A 23,721-nucleotide genomic window follows, 5' to 3' on the forward strand; every position below is an offset into this window, starting at 1 on the left:
CCTCACCACAATAGACTTACCAGATTTTACCACCGGAGGCATTATTCCCCGAGACTTCATACTTTCTCTCAGCGCCTGAATAAGGGAGAAAGCAACAGGTTACATATTGACATTATTTTATCGAACTGTGTTGGATAATACAAATCCTTACCAGTATCCTTGCCACGAGGAATTCTTCACTAGGGTCAAGCTGCAACCTGCAAGGAATCGGACAAGAGTGAAAGTCAGGCATTTGAAATCTTACGAACTACATACTTACGGCGTCTTGCCGGGAATCTCGGAGTCAATATTGTTCTGGAACTCACCAATTCCTCTGAGCCAGTGAAGCAACTGGTTAATCTACGCACCCCTGTGCTCAATGCAGGATGGAGAGCTCATCTTTTCAAACCATCAGGTGAGACTATAAGAGGGGATATCAAAGGTGATCAGTGGGGAGAACAACGGGGGTGGGGGGATTTACGCTCAACTCCACGGGTGGTTAATTCCCTTTCTCCATTTGCAGAAGAATATTCCTACGGGCCAAGCAAACAAAGTTAGGTGGGCCAGTCCAGTCCGTCATCTCGGCCCTACGCGTCACATTGGTGGAGACCGCAGCTGTCCAGTTCAGATCGACGCCTCTGTAGGAGTCAGGTGAGCGTAACATCCACATCTATCCAGGGAAAGAAAGCCAGGCCCCAGGTTAAAACAATAAGAAACATACCTGTGGATAACCAGAACAAAAGAGGGGTTTCACTGCTACCCTGCAGTGGATATACTGGAAAGGATTCATGTAAACCCAACTCCCTGTTACAGCATAAGATAACAGGCAAGATGTCTATCGACGGTCTCATGAAACAGTTGGTTGATTAGCAAAGGGGGGACTGTTCTCCAACTAAAAATGGCCACCTCCAACCCAGAAAGAACCCGTCACCCTGCCTACCCCTACCTCTGAGACTTATTCTCTAAAAGGTGAAGGTTTCCTTCTAGAGAAGACAGAAGCCTTCGGGCATGACTGGTGGGCATGGCCGAACACGACCAAAACGACGAGTCATGGCCTTCAGCAATGGCCGGTGGGCACGGCCTCACTATATTTTAAAACACTTGCAACCCATTGCTCATAGACATTCATCAATCATAGACTGATGTTGTCCTGTTTTGACAGTAGTATTGTTATGTATAAAAGATTGCAGGCTTTGAGAACTCACAATGTTTTTAGGCAATGGGCAGTGAGATGAAATTATTTGCCATGGACCACACACTTTGGTTAAGCAGCTTGCAATAAGCCCCTAGTTTTTTAGCTGGTCTCTTGGTGACTCCTGTTATACATCACACAACCCCAACTAACCACATTTAAGCAGCACGGAAACAGGAGAAAAATGACCGAATGCAAGAATTACAAATGGCGAGGTACTTTCTGCACCCATAGCGTAAATCAAAACTTGGCACCCATGAATATATACACAGCAAGTGAACATATATCTTAAAGTGAAATATACAAATGTAGTTAATTTGACCTTCCCCTTAGAAGAACGTCAAAATAGCATTGGACCTTTTAAAAGAGTAATGAACACCAGTAAAATAACATGAAAGAGGAGATTTTCATATAAATTTGCTGGCAAAGTATAAAAGTGGCACACCTTTTAAACCCAGCAATCTGTAATGAAATATTCCCAGGTAAACAAAATCACAATACAAAACAAGTGCTTGTGGTCTTGTGAGTAGGCGTCTGAACTGGTAACATGACAACCTGAGTAAAATCCAGGTAGCCAAATACTTGAGCAAGCTTGCCAACCTCAAAATAAAACCAAGGTGTTATACTCTGCTTTATAAAGATAACTTGAAAATTACACATACCATAGTCAAATATATAAATCCTTATAGAACTGTCAGGCAAAAAGTGTACAATTGTGGCAGTATTCCCCCCATCTTGGACCCTGGATATATATATATATTTATTAAAAACGAGGGGGGTTGTGGGAGTCTCTCTACTGGCACGAACATGGCCCATTGACCCGTTCTTGGGTGGATGGCCCCGGGGAGAGTCTCAACCAAGTCTTTAGCTCACTGTCCCTGTCACAGAGGAGAAATATCCATGCATATCAGTCTTTGTCCTGCCCAGGGGCAGTCCAGCACCGAAATGCTAGGCAATTCTCCTCTGAACAAGAGTACCAACAGCAAACCCAGACATGTGTTTCAGCCTAGTCCGGCCTCATAACTGATGGGGAGCTGTGCCTCTCTAAGAACAGTGAGCAAGGTGTTCACGTCTGGATTACCCTGTTAACCTAGGGTGAGACCCAAAGTTACTTAATATGCAAAGCAAGGGGGGTTGAGTTCTGCAGCATTCCAGCTGTTTCGGAGGGGATTCCAATGGATGTTTAAGTGAAAGTGTGACCATGACTCCAAACGCTGAGGGAGAGAGCAGTCCTGTCACACCAGTGCAATGGGTCATGTCAGGATAAGAGGAGTGAGGGGCATAAGGGCTGGGTGAGAGAGAGAATCTGTGGCACCGGAGCAGAGAGCACCTGTGGCATGACTCCAAATGGCGAGGGAGAAAGCAACCCTGTCACAACAGGTCCGGAGTATACCACAAAACATATTGATACTCAGAAAAATCCTTTCTTTACGCACTTTGGCCCGTGTACATGGGCTTTTACACTAGTTATAAACATAATAAACTCTACGCTGAAAAGGGAAAATGTATTTGGCCTTTAGTGATGTATAAATGTTCAAAAGGAAAAATGTGTAACTCCAACACAAAAGTTCCAGGAAGATAGAATTCTTTATTCCAGAGGGTGGTTCCCTTCCTCTGGATTCCTCTTCACTCTGTTTTACATTCAAGTACAATAGTTCCCCTTGAGTTTATCATGATCAACAATACAAATTGTACACAAAACAACTTGGCTCTTTAGTCTTTGGGCCTCATTACACGGACGGCGGTAAGGGTTTACCGGTACCGGTAAACCCTTACCGCCTTACTACGAGGTCCCTATGCGGGTAGGTACTTTAACGCCTGCTGTTTAGCAGGCGTTAAAAAACAACCCGCAAAGGGACCAGGTTGCTAATTACGGTACCGCAATTTGCGGCACAGTAATTAGCGCCTTCCCCATTCCCATAGAGCCCTATGGGGCAAAAATGGGAATGGGGAAGGGCAATGGGGGAAGGGGGAATTACCGCCCCGCCAACCTTGGAATAGGGCGGTAATTCCCCTTTCCACCAAGGCGGTGCCGGTATTTTACCGGCAAGGACCAAGGTGCTAATAGCACCTTGGTCCTCCGCCTACCGTGTAATGAGGCCCTTTATCTTGTTAGGATACCTGGTGTACTCTCCTGCAAGATTTGATCTTTTTAGTTTAACACAGCCTTTTTCTGAGTACTGATATATCCTTCTCACAACCTCTTTAGGTGGTGTATGTCATATACACTGACCTGCTTGTCTCTGCCTGATATGCTTGCCCACCAGAGATTCCTCTTGTAACCACACTTGCAACTGCCTGGTATACTCTCCTGCCAGGGCTTTCTTATATGCACACACTTTCAAACTTGATAGTCTATTCTGTTGGCTTTATCTTATATGATATCTGCCTGGTATAGTATGCTGCCAGGGCTTGTCTCATATGTGTATTGCATACATTCACAGACATGAATGTCTTTTACTTTTGTTCTGTTTTCCATTTTTGAGCAATGCTCACTTGCTCTTTCTCTTTCGCTTGTTGCATTAACAATTGTTCGGGTTTGGCATGGCTGCCAATACGCCCCGGTGTTCCCACTTCCCTTGGGTTGACTCACTGGTTCATGTTGGCATATTCTATTTCTCCCATGGGAAGCCAGTGACGGTTGTTCTGTGTTTCTTTCCATCTCACCGCCTTCATCTCTTGGCTTCTCGGCCTCTCCCGGTTAATGCTGGCTCTTCTGTGTTGTTTCGGGCTTCGATAAGGCGGAGGCTGCCTTTCAACACCTGCAAACACCCAGTAGGCCTCCGTCAGCTCCTGGAACACAAGCAGCGTGTTCTCTATCGTGGTCAGCTTTCCCTTTTCTGGTCTTTGAGCCGGTTAGTCCCAAGGCACACTTTCCAGCCCTACGGTGCACTCACACACGCACCCAATTGCCACTCCAGACTCCTCAGACTCAGAACAAGCACGCTGCACATGCACAGCACGACCCTTCCTACAATTACTACACACAGAAACCTTAGACTAGGTACTCGCACCTCCATTAGACATAACACTCTTCACCAAAGCCTGCTCACCCCTAACTCCAGTACTATGATGGCACCCAACATCCAATACACACTCAACCACATTAAGACACACAACCCCACACTGAAAGCAGCCAAACAGTCCCAACCAAACAGAAATAAACCTGCACTGAATTACAAATGTGCCCTGCTTAATGTACGCTCGCTTACTGCCCACGCTCTTGAGGTCAATTACCTTATCTTAAACAATGACTTAGATATAATAGCCATCACTGAAACGTGGCTACACAAGGCATCTGGCCCGACCGCCACTATAGCCCTACCCGTAGGCTACTCTATCCTCAGACAGGACAGACCCGCTAAAACAGGAGGACGGGTAGCTCTTATCTTCAAAGATGCCCTACCTTTTAGGCCAATACCACATCATTGGGAGGGTAATGCAGACATCCTATCAGCCAAACTGTCACTGTCACCTAAAAACACCATCAACTTTCACGAATGGAAGTCCATTCATGACGTATTGCATGTAAGGTCTGGATAAGTATTCTCAGTGGACTTTAGTGATAAGTCAGTTCTGGATGACTTTAATGTGTAGTTTGAGAATGGTGTTTTCATAGGTCTTAAAAAGGCAAGTCAGATCTTGACGGCTTGCATACAGATCTTGCTAAAAGGTTATCAGTATCTCTTTTAGATGGATGGGGGGGTATAACAGTATGCCATTAAGGCATTAGGCATGGATGGGGTATCCTTAAAATAAAAATGGCGATACCATGACTCGTCCAATGATGCCATGATACTCTCCCGGAAGCTGTCTTCCCCATGTGATCCTCCCTCACATAGCTGCCCCAGGGTCAGGATCAAATAGCCGCTGCTATCCTCTGGCCGCATCGGGAGAGACTACTGCCGGGAAAGGAGTGATGACAGCATCAGACTCATCACCGTCCAAAAGAAACATATTGGGGGAACATGTACAGTGGCCATGGCTAGTGGCCCGTAAAATAAACATTGTAAAAAAACCTTAGTTAAGGTGCAGTTAAGTTGGGCAGATTTAACACAACAAAACGTTTGAAATTCAGCGGATGTGGGAAGTCATGACCAGCTTAACTCGGCATGTTCCTGCTGTAGAGAAGGAGCTAAGTACCCCGACCTCAACCACTTTGCCCATATTGCCTATATGTTGGGAACTAGAGTGTGAGATACATGCGGTACCAGTGAAAATATCGATATCAAAGAGAATCCTGGAAGCAAGGTTCCCATTGAGAAAACCATACCTGCATACGAGACAGTATGATGGCCATTTGAATAAAATCCCGGAAGGAACAGAGCAAATGAATGGAAAAGAAGAATGGTGACGTCACACAGAGCAGAGCTGACGTGCATAGAAGAGATGCAGAAACAAGAGAATGCAGATATTCTATAAGGCATCAAGAAAGTATCATAGATAAGTGACATCTTGGGATCAAGATGAAGAAGCTTATGCTACAGAACGGATGAAGTAATCACGTCATTTTATACGTGTATTATGCAAAGAAACGCAAGCAGATAAACTACTCTTGAGGCTAGCTTTATAGTGAATAGATTGCGGCATGCGCCAACTTATACATATATGGGATACATTACTCACCGTAATCGTATTTCTGATGCTTGTATCTGCTTAGATTCACATGCTGTGCATAGGCCGACATCTAGTGGAAGCTGCGGAGTATTACAGTTTGTTTTTCGAAACTCGAAAATGGGCGTCGACACAGGCGTGCCAGTAATACTATCCCTAGTGTGACGTCCACTGTACCCAAGATCCCTCACGCGTCTAGGATCCTCAGATTGTATTTTTTCTGACATGAGGAAGCATGAGGAGTAGCGTGAGTACAGATAATCCAAGCAGATAGACAGAAAGGTAAGACTACAAGCAATCATGCGCCTTCTCTCGGAGGGGAGGAAGGGTGGGTCGCATGTGAATCTAAGCAGATACAAGCATCAGAAATACGATTACGGTGAGTAATGTATCCCTTCTGAGGCTTGTGGAATCTGCTTAGATCACATGCTGTGCATAGATTAGCGAGCAGTACCAGAAGAAGGAGGTGGGATGTGAGAAGGGTCATGAGCAAACAGGTGTCTTAGAACCGCTTGTCCCACTTGTGTATCTGTCTTGGAATGAGTGTCAATGCAGTAATGCTGAGTAAAAGTGTGAATAGAGCTCCAAGTAGCTGCTTTGCAAATGGTGTCGAGGGGAACATTTGCAATGAAAGCCAGAGTGGCCCCAATGCCTCTAGTAGAGTGGGCCCTTGGCGTAAAAGGCAGAGTCTTTTCAGAAAGAGAGTAACACAGCTGTATACAGTTGATAATCCACTTCGAGATAGCGCCTTTAGAGACGCGATCCCCCTCTCTGCCTGTAGCTACGGAGACAAACAGTTGATCTGTTTTTCTTAGCGGTCTGGTTTTATTTACATAGTAGAGGACCGCCCTACGCACATCTAGGGTGTGTAGTTTCACCTCAGCCGAGCTTTGCGGGTTTTGGAAGAAAGCCGGAAGCTCGATGGACTGGTTTACATGGAACTTGGATATGAATTTAGGCGAGAACCTAGGGTGTGTGCGTAAAACCAGTTTGTCCTTGTGGATAGCAAAGAAAGGATCCTGCACTGACAGAGCCTGAATTTCACTGACCCTTCTTATGGAGGTAATGGCTACTAAGAAGGCCGTTTTATAAGTCAGGTGTTTGAGACTACTTTTATGCATGGGTTCGAAGGGGGGTCCCATGAGCTTAGCTAGCACCACGTTGAGGTCCCATCCTGGCGGTGGGTTCGAAATAGGAGGGTGAAGTCTCTTTACTCCTTCCATGAAGGCTTTAACCACTGGTACTTTCCACCACGAAACCTTGTTATGGGATGTGGTGTAAGCCGAGAGGGCTGCCAGGTGTACTTTCAGAGAGTTAAAAACCAAACCTGCATCCAGCAGGTGGAGCATGTATGTCACAACGTTGGAAGGAGTGCAATCAACCGGGTTGATTTGTTTATTCTGGCACCAGATAACGAATCTTTTCCACTTGTCAAAGTAACAGTGCCTTGTATTTGGTTTCCTGGACTCTTTTAGAATGTCCATACACCTCTGTGGTAATTTGAGATGTCCAAACTCTATGACTTCAGGAGCCATGCTGCTAGGTTCATAGAGTTGGGTTCCTGATGCACTGTTTGACCTTGTTGCTGGGACAGTAGGTTGTACCAGGCTGGGAGTTTGATGGGCTCGCACACCGCCATCCTGCGTAGGTGTGGAAACCATGGTTTTCTCGCCCACATGGGAGCAACTAGGATGAGCGTCATCGATTCCTTGTTCATCTTGTACACCACCTTCCTGATGAGAGGAGTTGGTGGAAAAGCGTACGCAAACATCCCTGACCAGTTCATCCACAGGGCATTCCCTTGGGAGTCCGGTTGGGGGAACCTGGATGCAAATCCTGGGCATTGTTTGTTTTCGCTTGTGGCGAATAGGTCTATAGTGGGGAAACCCCACTGAGAGAAGAGATCTTCTACGACGTCTCTGTGAAGGACCCATTCGTGTTCTTCTGGGAGGGAGTCTCTGCTTAGAGCATCCGCTAGGGAATTGAGCTCCCCTGGAACATGTTGCGATGACAGGAAGATGTTCCGTCTGAGTGCCCATATCCAGATTTTCTGGGCAAGCTTGGACAGATTTGGCGAACGAGTCCCTCCTTGCTTGTTCAGATAGAACATGGCTGTCGTGCTGTCCGTCCTGATCTGCACCGACAAGTTCAGTAGATGGGGCTCGAACGCCTGCAGCGCTCGGAATACTGCCAGAAGCTCTAGCAGATTGATGTGGTTCTTGGCTACTGAGTGGGACCAGAGACCCTGAGCTGTGTGGTGGAGATGGTGAGCTCCCCACCCAGTCAGGCATGCATCTGTAGTCACCACTGCCTGTACTTCAGGATCGTAAAAGGGTTTCCCCTTTGCGAGATTCTCTCTTGTCCACCAGTGTAGGCTCTGTACGAGTGTTGGCGAAACGACCACTAGATCGTCCCACTGACCACTTGCCTGAGACCACCGTTTCGCCAACCATTCCTGCATGGGACGCATGCGCAGACGCGCGTGGGGGACCAGGTAAATGCATGACGCCATCATGCCCAGTAACCGCATAGCTTTGCGTACTGTTATCTGTTGACCTGACTGATAATGCGGAATTTGCAGAAGTATATTCCGAATTCTCTCTTCCGAAGGGAAGGTCAATCCTTTCTGAGTATCTAGGATAGCTCCTAGAAACTGTTTTGAGGTGCTTGGCACCAGACTTGACTTTTTCTCGTTGATAGAGAAGCCTAATTCGTGGAGGAGGTCGATAGTCCTCTGAATGTTTGACCTGCAAATTCCTGGGGTTTCCCCCGTTATGAGCCAGTCATCCAGATAAGGGTACACTGAGATTGCCTCCCTGCGTAGGTGTGCAGCTGCCACCGCCAGTACCTTGGTGAATACCCTTGGTGCTGAAGCTATCCCGAAGGGCAGTACCTTGAATTGGTAGTGGCGACTGTCCACCTTGAAGCACAAGTATTTTCTGTGCGCCGGGAGCATGGAAATATGAAAATAGGCAGCTTTCATATCCAAGGTTGCCATGTAGTCCCCCTTTTTTTTGAGGGGGATTACCTCTTGTAGCGTGGTCATACGGAATTTTTTGGGGCTTGACATACTTGTTGGCAGGCCGTAAGTCCAATACTGGGCGCATTGTCAAATCTTTCTTTGGCACAAGGAAGTAAGTTGAATAGATACCCTTGTTTACCTGGTGTCCTGGGACGAGTTCTATCGCGTCCTTTTCTAGCAGAATGGCGATCTCCTCGAGAAGGATCTTTTGATGTTCTAGGGAGTGTATTCTTTGTCGTGGAGGGTGGTTCCGGGGACGCTGCAGTAGTTCTATACAATATCCTGTGGATACTGTTGACAGCACCCATCTGTCTGAGGTGATCCCTTCCCAAGCCTGGGTGAAGGTGGAAATGCGTCCCCCTATTGCGTGAGAAGGGACCCTGAACTGAGCGTCACTGCTTTGGTGGAGGCGTGCCACCTCCCTTGTTGGGGCTGCCTCTGCCTCTTCCACGACCTCTCTTGTTACCCCTGCCGTAACTCTGGGTAGACTGCTGGTTGTTATTCCATTGTGTACCCTGTCCCTGGGCATAGTTGCCTCTTTGTGAATTTTGGCCGCGTGGGCGACGAAAATTACTGTTCCCCCTCTGGTTAGGGGGTTTGTTGGTAAGCTGGCCAAGGGATTTGAGAGTCTCGTATTCATCCTTGGCATTCTTAAGTGCGTCTTCGACCGCTTTCCCAAACAATAGGTCGGGTTCCACCGGCTTGTCTATTAAAGAAGCTTGGGTTTCTGTCTTGAATCCCGACTGCCGTAACCACGCATGTCTCTTGATAACAGTACCCTCTGCTATCAATCTCCCTGCGTTGTCCGCGGCGTCGAAAGTTGCTTTTAAAATGCAACCAGACACGGCTCTCCCCTCTGCCGAGATCCGAGCCAGCTGGCCCTTTAACGGTTCTGGAGCAGAGGCAATGAGCGCCGCGACCTCTTCCCATTGATGGCAGTTGTAACTGGCCAACAGGGTGGTGGAATTAGCAATCCTTGCTTGGCTACCTTCCTGCCAAACCCGTAAAGTTTTTTGCTCTCCTTGTCGGGAGGAGCTTCTGATGAGGATAAGGGCGTGCCAGCCCTCTTTCTAGTGTTGGTAACCACTAGGGAATCTGGTTTAAGATGTCCCCTAATATACAGAGGGTCAGACTGGGCTGCCCGGAAAATCTTTTCGATTCTGGGGTTGACGGCTCTGGTGAGGTTAGGATTCACCAGGGAAGGATCTATTCTTCGTTGGATGGTTTTGAGGATAGGGATGGTCTGAGCGACCGGTCTCTTCTCTCCTACAAACTCCTCCGCGAAGTCCCTTTCCTCCTGTACACCGTGTGTGTCGATGTGGAAATGTTCTGCTGCGCGAGCGAGAACCTCATTAAGGAGGGGCTGGTTATCAACTGGAGAGTTGGTAACTGGGGCTTCGCTCTCTACCGGGGAATCAACCCTGTAGATTTCATGGTCGTCTTCTACCTCCTCCAGGTCCTCATCATCCGCGTAGTAATCAGTCCCGGTTTGTTCCTCCATAATGTCAAACTCTTGTCCACTCTCTGAGAAAGGCTGCCCTTGGTATCTGTGGTGTGGAGTAGAGTATGGAGTTGCGTAAGGCTGCACCTCGAGGGGGTCCGGCCTTTCGAACCGGGGCTTTTTACTAAGAGGGATAGGGTCCGAGGAACCTGAGGGTGTGGCCCCTTGAGGGTCATATGAAAGGAAATGATCTGGATTTTTATCGTAAAAATCGGCCAAGGAAGACATCCTTGACATGACCCTGTCTATGTCTTCACTGGACCATTCTCTGGAACAGGGGATGACTTTAGAGGGTAACTTCTGGGACTTATCAGGGGTACCCTTGCTCGACTTAACCTTGTCTGAAGGTCTTACAGGAGTGGAAGAATGAGCTTTATGCTGTTTTGCCCCTTCCCCGTGCGTGGAAAAATGTTTCCCCTGTCCCTTGGAGGCCCCAGAGGCTTTCGACGCCTGGCGCCGAGGATCGGGAGAGGTATCTGAGTTTTTAGAGCTTGGCGCCTCGCAGGTGTTAATTGCGGGCCCGGTCTCCTTGTGCGCGGTCTGGGGGTGGAAGTTGTCTTCGTCTCCCGACGATCGAACTTCCGTTAATGTGTGTAGCGAGGCACTCTTGGCAAGAGTGGATGATTGCCTTGCGTCGTGAGGCGATCTCGATCGAGAGCGCCCAGAGGACACCGAGTCGGACCGTTCTTTTTGTGCCTCTTTCCGAGAAGTCGACGTCGTCGAGGTCCGGTTGGTCTTAGTGTGCTTAGTGTGTGTTAGGTGTGTAGCGCTTGCGTCGCCGGGGGTCTTCCCCATAGCCGCCCTGCCGGACGACCTTCCGAGGTCGGGGACCTGCGCTCGCCGGCTGTCCTTCGACGCCGTAATGCCCTCGCCGTCCGAAAGTACGGCGTCGCTGCCATCGCTGAAGGCGCCCTCCGCTGCCATGGCCTCCTGCCTGGTGTGGTGGGCCCAACGCTTTGTCGAACGGTCCTTAAGTGTTTTAGGTTTAAACCTACTACACGCTCTGCAGTTCGCTTCGGGGTGGTCCCTCGGCAAGCAGAGATTGCACGTGGCGTGCCTGTCGACCCAAGGGTATTTGCGATTGCACTTGGGGCAGAATTGGAAAGGGGTACCCTCCATACGCACCTTAAGGCAGCGGGCTGCTAAGTGTAGGAATATATAAGGTGTAACTATATATAAAGAGTGAAGAGTATGTACCACCCCCCACTCTCCCTACTTGCAAGGGCCGAGGCCAGCGGCCTACTAGGCCCGGGCCGAGGCCAGCGGCCTTCCGAGGCCCAGATCCGTCGTGCAGCAGCCGACAGTCGATGACTTCTCCAGCCGTCGTCGAGGTCGAGGGTCGACGTTGGGGTGGGGAAGGGAGTGAATAAGAATTATAAATTACAATATCAGCAAAGTATGGCTAAGGCCAGGGAACTCCGCAAGATGCTTCCGACCAGTATGGCGGAAAAAAACAATCTGAGGATCCTAGACGCGTGAGGGATCTTGGGTACAGTGGACGTCACACTAGGGATAGTATTACTGGCACGCCTGTGTCGACGCCCATTTTCGAGTTTCGAAAAACAAACTGTAATACTCCGCAGCTTCCACTAGATGTCGGCCTATGCACAGCATGTGATCTAAGCAGATTCCACAAGCCTCAGAAATATATATATATATATATATATTTAGGAGTGAGTAAAGAATGGATGTTCCACTATGTGTTATAGCAGAGCCGGGCTAAAGTAGGAAGGCCTCTTTTCCAGTGTGTCGCAGTTAAAAACAATTGAATTAATAAGAGTGAATCTCAGAAAGGCGAGACTGGATGAGCCAAGAAGCCAAGGCCATATCAGGCTGGGGTGAGCAGACATTGGATACATATCGTGTAAAAGAACTAAACACCTGTTCAGAAGGCATGGACAAAAACAAGGAAGACGTCAGAGGTCCATTAGAAAATAGTATTTTAATGCACCACAGAAGAGGGAGATCTTAGACCTGAGACAAACAGGGCTTGTAAGGGGAGTGGGCACAGCCCTTAATCTCTTTATTATAAACCTATTAAAGGAAGAAAGACTTGAGGTGGGATCTAACCTGTTCTTGGCATTTATGGACCTTGAACAGGCCTTTGACGGGGTTATCAGGGGGCGTCTTTGGGCGAAACTCAGAGCATGGGGATGTCCAGGAGACTTAGTGGAGGCTATAGAGGCCCAATATACGGGCACGTCTGTACAGATTAGGCTGTCTGGGAATGGTACACTAACCCAAAAAATCCTTACATTTAGAGGGCTAAAGCAGGGATGCGCTTTGGCTCCTCTACTCTTGACTGTACATGGCGGATCTGCCATCCTCTCAGTTAGAGGTGAGAGCTTTCCCGCCAAAAATCTATGGAAGTGTGGTACCCTGGATTCTCTTCGCTGACAATCTAGTTTTTCTAGATCTTAGCCCGATTGGACTCCAGCGCCGCCTGGTGGCTTTTGAAGCCTACCTACACAAGAATGGCATGAAGATTAATGCCAAAAAATCTAAAATTCTTGCAATAAAAAGGCGGAAAAGGTAAGAAGGGACAACTTCACATGGAAAGTGGGAGGTCCACTCTAGAAAGGGTTGAATCAATAGTATACCTGGGAGTTACACTAAGTAAGAATCAAAATGACTCAGCCCAATTGACCCATTTGTAGTCGAGAATGATCCCACTGGTAAATCAGGGTAGAGTGTTCCAGCGTCGATATGGGAAATTCACCCTCATACCTATAACAACTTTTTACAAGCAAAAGGTTGCACAAATACTCACGTATGGGGCTGAGGTGGTGTTCTGACTGTCTTGTGATTGCTGGGAGAAAATTGAGGCCCATTTTTGGCATAAGGTATTGAATCTCCCCGATAGCCTACCTGCATGTGTGAAAAGGTTGGACTTAAGGCTACAATAATTGGAATCGATGGTGGCTTGGAAAATCATGTCCTTATACAGGAAATGCTTCCTATCAGAGGACATGAAGCCCTTTGAGATCTTTGCTCTGGATAAAGGCCTGGTAAAGGGTCCGTTAGAAAGGTGGAGAATGAAGGTGGAAACCTTTTTGCAGGATAAGGTGGTGCAGATAAAGACCCTACTGCACAACCCAATGGCGGCTAAGAAGAAATTGCTAATTAGTGATTGGATCTCCACGGTTGATCAATGTAATGATATGAAATGGAGGAAATTTGTGCAGGTGGATACAGGGATGGTTAATGATTTGCCAAGGTATCTGAAGAAATTTCCCTCGCCAAAATACTGGGACATTCTGCTTAGATGTCGCCTAAATATTTTAAAGGCTAGAGAAGTCCAATGCAGAAGGAAAATGCCTGGGGTGGATACTACAGCTTCTCAGTACTGCAGATTGACTCTTTCATTTGAGACCGCAGAACATTTAATAATGCATTGTGATGCCTTATCAGAGATCAGATCCCTTTTTTTGGATGAATTTAGACATATGGGGGAAACTTTGACTAAAAATGAATGGTGGGAATGGGTGTTGATTGGCGACCAGACCAGGTTGGTCATCGCTGTTATGAAAATGCTAGCTAAATTAGTGTCCATAGATGAAGTTGTTTGAAGGTGGGGGATCATAGATAATCTGTAGGATGTGAGGTCCGATGAGGATTTTTTTTTTTAATGAGGTGAATTTTAAAGGTTTATTTTAGTTGACATATGTGTGTTTTTTAACTGTATGATTGACTTGTAACCAATAAAACATTAAAAAATATATATATATATATAAAAATTAAAAATCTAACCTAAAAATGTCCTTCTACACCCAGTCTCCTATATCATGTATGTATTCTATGTCGAAGGGTTCTACTTTTTGTATTGGACTGTAATGAATGGATTGTTGTGTGTTAGACTGTTCTGTTGGACATTATGTATGTTATGGCCTTATGCAATTGGGATTTGAAGGTGTGTTTTCACATTATTGAAATTGCTATACCAGATGGCATAGAGATCATAAGCATTTCATGGGCCTTCATAGCATTCTTTGTAAACTGCAGGCTTCATGCCACAGCTGCTGAATTTTAGAAGTAATTAATCAGCCATAAATGGCTAACAGCTCACTTAAAAGTAGTAACATAATGAGCAACCCGACAGCTTTCAAGTTCTTTGAAACTGACCCATTCCTTGTGGGGCTGACACCAGATCATGCATATTAGTGTAAAAGGTAGTGCACAACTGCAAAAGCCAAATTAGTCTGCCCCCTTAGTTTTTTTTTTTTTTTTTAAATTAACTGTAACATGAAAAACAACCAACAAGATGTTTGGCATTCAAAACATTTCATAATGTATAATCTGCTGCAGAGAGCAATCCCGATTTTAATCACGGCCAGAAATACTCACCCTTTCTAATACATCTGGGATGCACTAGCTGTCCTCGATTGCACTGTAATCTGAACGGTAATGTTTCATCCTTTATATATTCTGACGATGTGCAGTCGAATTCTATGAAGGCTCCATGTACGGCATACATTTTACTCTCTGGGGACCATTTAAGCCTGATATTGTTTGCAGCCATTTCGTCGGGGCGTGCAGTGCACGGTTCTGTCAAAGACACAAAGTAGATGGTTACATTACTCCACATGCTTCTGAGACATCATTAAAAGAAACCTGTTACTTTTGCATGCTTTTTGTTTTTAGACATTCAGAGGAGAAACTCCCGCGTTTCTCCATGATGCTCTGCCTTGCTACATTCCATCCTTATATCCTCCATGGAGTCTACTAAAGTGTCTTGTGTGGCTAGCGCTGGCAACATTTGAGAATCCCCATTGTTTTCCTAACTTCTGAAAAGTTGATTAAACCAGAATGAATTCAGTTACCTGGAGATGTTGCATATCCAAGTGCATGCCTTGTGAAACATCTATAAGGGCCCGGGAGAAATTGGGTCCTCGAGTACCTCGAAGCACAAGGGCAAAATGCACCTCCACCTCTGTCTCTCCCAAGAGAAAATGTGGATGGACTTATATTCTAAAAAGTCTATTGGTGCCCTGAGGATTTAATGAATCTGTTTCACTGGTACCCGCCCTCATCACTCAGACAGAGTCTCTGCAATGAAAGTGAGCCGCTCTCTCTACAGGAATGACAGTCACTGGTACTTAGCTCACTCACTGTGAACTGACATTACTCACTTGCAGTGAGTCTCAGCCACTGGAATCCTGGCTCACTTCCAGGGAGTATGTCTCACATACTACACTGCAAGTGAATTCCATTTGGTGACAGGAGTTAGTGCTCGTGACCTGTCGAATGGGGAGTATTCATCAGCCCAAGCAGGAGCATGTGACAGAGTGAAAGAAGTTAGTGCAAGGTTGGTGTAGTGATCCCACCTAAGAACAAGGTGAAAACAGACGATGGAAACGTATGGCACTTATGAAAGGAAAACATAACATCTATGTAATTCCAGGTCCGCACAAGGCACATGTGTATTCCTTCAGAAGAAATCTTTTTTAAACCCATCATGAAAATGTTATGTGCAATAGAAACACTTGATACACAACATACCAGGACCACATCAATGAGGCTGAGCCTTATGTGGTGTAAAACTACCATAATTAGAAAATGGTAATCTCATAGGCGAGTAGCAATGACACTACTTGTGATATAATAGGAATCTTTTTTCAATTACAAGTTAATATAATACAATACAATGTGTGAGAAAATTAACTATTATATTTTGTTTATAATATGCAAATGTCCTAAGGCAGCAGGCCAAGCTGGTGAGTGTTGCCATTGAAAATTGCAAATCCACATGACATTTTCAGCAGCGGCATTCTTCTTTGCCAAAACCATATTTTATTTATTGCGCATTTGTAAGACGCTTTATACAAGAGAATTGTGTTATTGTCAATCTGATTTCCATATTGCCCGCCAGAAACAACTATGCCCATGTGCAATACCTCGAGATAATTGCAATTTCAGTTTCAATAGGGCCATGCCCTTGCTGCCATTATCAACGCAATGGCATGCTAGATTTCGTAGGTAGTCAAACAAATTATTTTTTTTATGTCAGATTGACATTGGCTCCAGAAAATGATCAGGTTCGTTTTAAGAGTGTTGTGCCCTTCTTGCCCACAGCGACGTATATTGACATTCTACTTTCTTCAGTGAGCCAGCAAATGACCCCACCACTTTCACTTCTCCTTCGATGTCCTTTCAACAGTGCCTTGGCAGTGGGGCCCTAGTCAAGCACATTGTCAAGCAAGAGTCTCCCTTGAAACGCATGAATAGAACAGTTTCGCTTTGCAGCCTAAAATGAACAACCATGCTAGGTTGAAGCGTGGCATGCTACTGTGGCTCCAGTTAAGGACATTATCATGCTACCATCTTGTCTCCTCTCACAGTGCTGGTAGAGCCGTCAGCTCACCAAGACTAAACACAGTGACGATGTTAAGATAGATTTAAGGTACATAATGAATGGACGAGAAAAATGCGGAGTAGTTGGAGCACGTCCAGATAAAACCTACCAAAACAACATTCAAATAGCTCAAAGATATTGATTATGAAGAAAACGATTTCTTAATCATTTGTTGCGGTGAAAATATTGTTCCTATTCTTTGTCCCTCTTCAATCGATCACATGTCGGAATAAGTTGAATAACACCCCTAATGTTTAAGACTATAATGCCAATTATGAGACCCAGCATTCCCGTGTTTGCAGCTTCTGATTTGTACGCACAGGAAGTTGATTTTAGACATGCAGTTGGCATTGGTTGCGTTGCATTATCGACAGCAGAATGAAGTTTTGCAGCTGAGAAGCAAACAAAAAAGTAGGTTTGCAGCCCTAAGGGGCAGTGCAGGTGCTGAAAAAAGACAGTAACAAGGACAGAAATCATGGCTTGACCTACAACCGGGACGAAACGCCAACAGCTATTGAGTCACGTGAAAGAGACTGTATCTATTTGTATGTATTCATACATTTAGAAAACATATGTCAGTAAACAATGTTATTTATCAGACATTTCACCTTTTAGTTTGGGTTGGTATCTGGTGATAAAAGTACCATCTATGTGCTGAAACGATTCCCATGGGAAGTGAAGATAGGAAGAAGATGGCATGCGAGTAGGGGCAGACAGCCTGCAGATGTTGTTCAGATATGTGGCCACCCCCCCCATGGCATATTAAAGCCTATGGGCACTCTCTCCCCGCTACACCTCACTCTGCCTGCCTCACTCCCACTGCACTCTTTTCTCATACCCTCTACACCCGACCCTGCCTTCCTCAATCCCACTGCACTCTTCTCTCACACCCGCTACGCCCCACCCTGCTTGCCTCACTCCCACTGCACTCTTCTCTCATACCCGCTACGCACCACCCTGTCTGCCTCACTCCCACTGCACTCTTCTCTCATACCTGCTACGCCCCACCCTGCCTGCCTCACTCCCACTGCACTCTTCCCTCATACCCGCTACACCCCACCCTCCCTGCCTCACTCCCACTGCACTCTTCTCTCACACCCGCTACACCCCCCGCCTGCCTCACTCCCACTGCACTCTTCTCTCATATCCGCTACACCCCACCCTCCCTGCCTCACTCCCACTGCACTCCTCTCATACCCGCTACACCCCACCCTCCCTGCCTCACTCCCACTGCACTCTTCTCTCACACCCGCTACACCCCCCCTGACTGCCTCACTCCCACTGCACTCTTCTCTCACACCCGCTACACCCCCCCGCCTGCCTCACTCCCACTCCACTCTTCTCTCATATCCGCTACACCCCACCCTCCCTGTCTCACTCCCACTGCACTCTTCTCTCATACCCGCTACGCCCCACCCTCCCTGCCTCACTCCCACTGCACTCTTCTCTCACACCCGCTACGCCCCACCCTGCTTGCCTCACTCCCACTGCACTCTTCTCTCATACCCGCTACGCACCACCCTGTCTGCCTCACTCCCACTGCACTCTTCTCTCATACCTGCTACGCCCCACCCTGCCTGCCTCACTCCCACTGCACTCCCACTCCCACAGCCTGTCGTTTCAGGGGGCCAATCGTTATCACCATAATCGGGGTGCTCCCTGAGCCCCCCAAAAACGCACTGGCAGAAGAAAAGTACTGTTTTATTCCTAAAATTGTTATCATATTGTTTTTTTGCTGTTTGTCTGGGCCTTTTTGGTCCGAAACTGTACGCGTTCCAGTAGAGAAGTGTCTTTCTCTCGCTCTTTCTCCTTCTCCTACACCTCGCCATCTCTCACACTCTCCCTACGCCAGATACCATCTCTGCATCCCACACACCCTCCCCATACACTTTCCACCTCCAAAAATACACTCTCTCTCCCTCACACCCACCTGTATCTGACAGTCTCTCTCCCACATACAGACACAAACACGCACAGCCACTCATCCACATGCACACATTACTCCCTCTTCTACCCACACACCCCATCTCTCACTCACACCCTCTCACCTCTGTACCTATCTTACCTCTTAATTCGTCCCGGTGCCTCCTGCTCTGGAATTATGTTCATCCTCCCAGTAATACACACGCATGCACCCTGTCCCCCCATAATTGCTATTTCGCACACATCCTTGTTCTCTCTCATGCACCCTCTATTACAAATGTGCACCCTAGCTCCATTGCAGCCTCACAAATACCCCTTCCCTATCACCGTGCCTCTCTCATTCACGTATTGTCTCTCACGCACTTGGACTCTGGCTGTTGTGTGACTTTGCGCAGAGCCACTCTAGCTAACACTTACTATCACAATCTTGCTGTTACTCTTGCTCGCACAACCTACCTCTCCCTCTCCCTCTCATAAGCACCGTAGCTCTCTCGTACTCACCCTTCCCAAGAAAGTTTTTCAGAGCATTTTAATATTTTTAACAGCACACAAGTGCACTTTGGGATTCTTTGATTTAATTGCAAATTGCACATTCGCAACAGATTGGAATCTCTCTAGCACATGGCAACAGGTCACTAACTCAATTGGCAATAAGCAACAATTCTGCTATTTTTTGTACCTACTTTATGATTATAATTCTTTTATAAGGCGCTTAATACCGGAGAGGTTTCTAAGCGCGAGACTGTTGTCTCTCTTCCAAGACAAACACGATGCCCCTGAGCTATCCTCCCGGCCCTACTTAGTGCAAGTATTTTTGTTGAGCTGTGTCTGTGTCCTTAATACTCGACAATGTATTTGCAACTCCAGAGTAGATTTGTTATGCAGATATTAAAAACATGTATTAGCAAACCCAATATAAATTGATATAGTGAACATACTCTTTCTTTTGGGGGGGGGGGATTTCACAGTTTATTACACATTTTTATCAATTCTTCATACATAAGATCAAAAGAAAAGAAAACTCAATTTAGAATCCCCTATCCCAGTGACACCCTATGTATCCCAATATAAAATGTGTCCCTTCTATTCCCACTCCCTCCTCCTCTACACTTTAATATTTTCTTTCAGATTCCCACTCCCTCCTCCTCTACACTTTAATAATTTCTTTCAGATTCCCACTCCCTCCTCCTCTACACTTTAATAATTTCTTTCAGAAACTGTACGAACACACAAAAATTACCTGAAAGTCTTTCCCACCCATAAGAAGGGTCCAAAGGTCCTCGGCCACTTAATATTGTTTTTTTTTATCCTAATCCTCCATGTGCCTAGTTCTGACTGCCGTGAACCCCCTGCAAAATATTGTAACATGTTGCAGTGTTTCAACTTGGCACTCAGACTCACAAAATCTACACGCAACCTCATTCGTCTTCCAATAGATCTTCTAAATTTCATTAGTTGGAAACAAGTTAAGGCGGAATCTCAAACTGTGTCCGATAGCAAGAAGAGGGGAAGATCTTTAGATATCACGGCCTGCATCCTTAGGCCTTAACTTCATTCCCTGGGGCTGACTGTAAACGATGGGTGTTTCAATCTTCTAATGTATGAATCCAATGTTGCTCCCACATTTTTATTTTATTTTATCCGGTTGGTTGTCAGTGCATCTATAGTCAAGCCTAGGGATTCTAGCGTGGCACTGTAGCAACTTTCCCACTGTCCTAAGATGTCTGCGCCCATCTTGCCCAACTCGGCATTAAGGATTTCGAATGGTGGAGAAGGAGTCGCTAGCAAGCATTTTCGAAATAATGATAGCGGCTTCCAGACCATTTTTGCATGTAGCGATATTAGGCCCAATTCATATCTGATCACTGAACTCACTATCAAATTTGGGAGTTTTAGAATCTTCCTCCAGAACGCCCCTTGTAACGAAGCCCACACCTTATTAAGGGTGAAGAGAAAGCCCTCTGCTCCAGAAATCAGAGCCGGAGTCACTTTGGCTTTGTAGAAGGTAACTACCGACTCTAATGAGTATTTTCCAAATCGCCTATGGAGCATAATCACTTGAGATGGCAACATAGTAGTTTTATTTTAGAGCCAGAAGCCTTGGGCCATCGTTCCTCCTATTATTAACATAGGCTCCAAGATAGACCAGGCACTGGGTTTTTGTTAATGAGGTTTTTTCTAGATACCATTTGTGTCTATAATTCCCTTTCCTACTTCTGAATTAAAAACCATGATTTTAGTTTATTTCTAGGCCGTTTGCCCACTTGAATACCTGCAGCGCATCCAGACTCCATTGCAGTCCTATCAGGGTTTGATCCAAAAGGACAAGGTCGTCCGCAAATAGCAAAAAACCTTCCAGCCATCACCTCTTTGTTTTTGCTTTGTCACCCCGAGTGGGCTGGGTATGCCCAGACGTGGGTCCCGTGCCTGCTGGGCCTAGAGACCCAAGCTACTCCTCACTGATGAGGCCCAACAAGGCCGAAACATGTTTGGGGATGCTTGTGGTCTCGTGCAGAAGGGATGTGACCTAGCAGTTTGGGCTGGCCTGCCCCTTTTGGGGTGGGACCAAGCCTGATTTGCATATGGTTTTTCCCCTTCTGTAATGGCTTGGCAGGCGAAGAACGATGGTCTGGAAGGTTGCCCAGAGCAACTCCAGTGGTTGAGATTAAGTCTAAACCTTCCAGCCATCACCTCTTTGTTTTTCCTTCGTCCGCAAATAGCAACCTACCGATCCTGTGGTCGCCTGTTAGACAAGATTGTAAGCAGTACCCTTTGGGTGCACTACAACAACCCTGACCTCCTGTCAATAAGAACCCAACCTTTGGTATAAGTATACACTACACAGGTTGGTAGCATGATTGAGCAGCCAGGCTTATCTCAAGGGGGTTCAATGTGAGCTGTAGGGGAGTTACACAGAGATTCACAGTGACAGGTATTCAAATAAACTCTAACACACAAGTTTCTTGATTAAACAATTATACATTTATTTAACAGTCAGTTTGAATAAGCCTTCTTCAGAATGGGGCAGCATAATAGTAATACACAAATACACTCCAAAATACAACCGCTTAATATTTCTAAATCAGTAAATACCCTTTTGGGATGGCACATATATTTCCTACATGAATATATCACTGTTATCATTTAGAATCAGACTTAAGAGTTTGTCAAAGAAAAAGGTAAACAAACAGAACAAGAGATTTCACACATATTCGGAAAGCAGGTAAGTACTTTTGTTCACCCCCCAATGCAAAGTTAGTTAACCCCTTCCTGGGAGGAAGACCAAACACAATGTCAGAGGGAAGAAGAGTCATACAGGGAGCCAGGCTAGGCCAAAGTCAATTGGGCAAAAGTCTAGGTGAACTGCAGCACTTTTTAAACGTAGGTAAAAAGTCTTGCACAATGTTTTAGAAGTCTTTCTAGAAAAGAAGAATCAAAGTAGGGCCACAAGCTGTTTAGGCTTGTGAAGAAAAGAAGCTGTTAGCAACTCTACAGAGCAACCAAGACAGGTCTCAGCAGAGAACAAGTGAGGTTACAAGACAAGAGGTAAGTTCTCTTAGACTGTACAGTACCTTTGGTTACAAGAAAAGGACTTTGGCTGGCTTCTGTTCCTGTGCAGCTCTGCAGATCCCGTGTTCCTGGGCCTCAGTCGTGGAGACAAGAGGGAGGACATCTGGAGGACTCCTGCACTGCAACGGGACGGTCGGCGACAGAAAAGGACAAACTTCTATTCAGTGCAATTCGCAATTTCAGTTCCTCTGGTCTAAGCAAATAGCACCACAAGCCTTTCCTTGGTCTTCTTAAAACTTAAGTAACCAGCCAAAGGAATCTTGGCTGTTGAGATGGGCTTTCCTTGCATCTGGGGTCCAGCAGTCTGTTGAAGTGGCTCAGGCTCAGTTAGTCCTGCTTCCTGGGAGTACGGAAGATCTTCCTGCAGCTCTTGGCCAACTTAAAAGCAACGCACACAATCTGATGTTCCTCTCCCTGGCTTTTCGATTCCAGCAGAAACTGCTGTGGAATTTCAACCAGCTCCAACAGGATGTCCAGGTGGCTTACTTTGGAGTTGATTCGTCCCACCAACTCAAGGGGTTGAGGCGTACTCGGAGTTTCAGCACAGCAGCAGGGCTTCACCGGGCAAACCAAGGGTCCATGAATTGCAGCAGGCGTCTCTTCCAAGTTCTTCAGATTCCTACGTCCATTGGTCGACTCTGCCTTCCAAGCCAAAAAGCCTTGCCTTTTATGCAGGTTTGTACCATTCATTCCAGCCTAGCTGTCAGTCACCCAGCGGGGTGGCTGTCCTTGCCGGACAGCCAGCCGGCCAATCACCGAAGAGTGCATTCCTGTCTCCTAGGAGACTAGGCACAGGGAGTTTCTGGCACCTCCCTCAATTCCGGCCCTGCCAGACACCCTGGAGCCAGAGGCGGGCTTTGAAATTAAGGACTCCCTTGCTTATCACCGTTGACTGGTTTGTGCCGCCGGAGAAAGTCAAGGTCGCCGACGAACCGAGGATAATCTGCCGGTGGGTTTCCTACCACCCGAAGTCCACAAAGACGCCCACGAAGATCCGAAAACCAGCCATGTCGAGTCCTGATCGCCGACGCCAAATGCCGACGACCCAACGCCCTTGCTGGGCCGACGATTTTCATAGATCTGCTTTGCGACAACAAACTCTCGTTATCACAGTGTACCGCATGCCTCATCTTCGCAGGACGTCCACGACTGATCGCCGACAAGCACCGCAAGGACCGAAACTGCTGCCTCAATGACATTGTTCACCTTTTCCACAAGGAATCCCGACGATCTGTGGCTCCTGCCTTAAAGGGAGTTCACTCAAGAAGGATCCGTCGACAAACCGTCGAAGAACTCTGCTAAACCAGGTACATTGGGGTAGAAGAACCTTTTTAGAAGGAACCAAGATTATTTTAAACAATAATGGCCTGGACTTGTGGATACACTTTATTTACAGGTTTCCCAGGTGGGGGGATCCTCACACAGAACTGTGTCTTTGATAGGGACCAAGTATTCTGCCTATTGTTTAACCCAACTTGTTTTCCTCCCATGTCTGGTGTTGCTTCACATTGCTATTAGACTTGTATGTCATTTACAACTGTCAGCAGTTGATGCATTTTAAAGGAGTC

At 46.5% G+C, this 23,721-nt stretch overlaps 1 protein-coding gene across 3 annotated transcripts in view; it reads right to left on the bottom strand.

Annotated features, from left to right (window-relative positions):
* LOC138538019 (coagulation factor XIII B chain-like) overlaps positions 1–23,721 on the bottom strand; it is a 792,475-nt gene that overhangs the window by 197,775 nt on the left and 570,979 nt on the right. For all 3 annotated transcript variants that reach the window (XM_069641499.1, XM_069641498.1, XM_069641497.1), the window contains exon 14: positions 14,653–14,853. In XM_069641499.1, coding sequence (XP_069497600.1) covers positions 14,653–14,853 — 201 coding nt within the window. The remainder of the gene's footprint in view (positions 1–14,652; positions 14,854–23,721) is intronic.

The sequence above is a fragment of the Ambystoma mexicanum genome, chromosome 1q (genome assembly GCF_040938575.1).
Source record: "Ambystoma mexicanum isolate Mex_15411 chromosome 1q, UKY_AmexF1_1, whole genome shotgun sequence".
NCBI lineage: Eukaryota > Metazoa > Chordata > Amphibia > Caudata > Ambystomatidae > Ambystoma > Ambystoma mexicanum.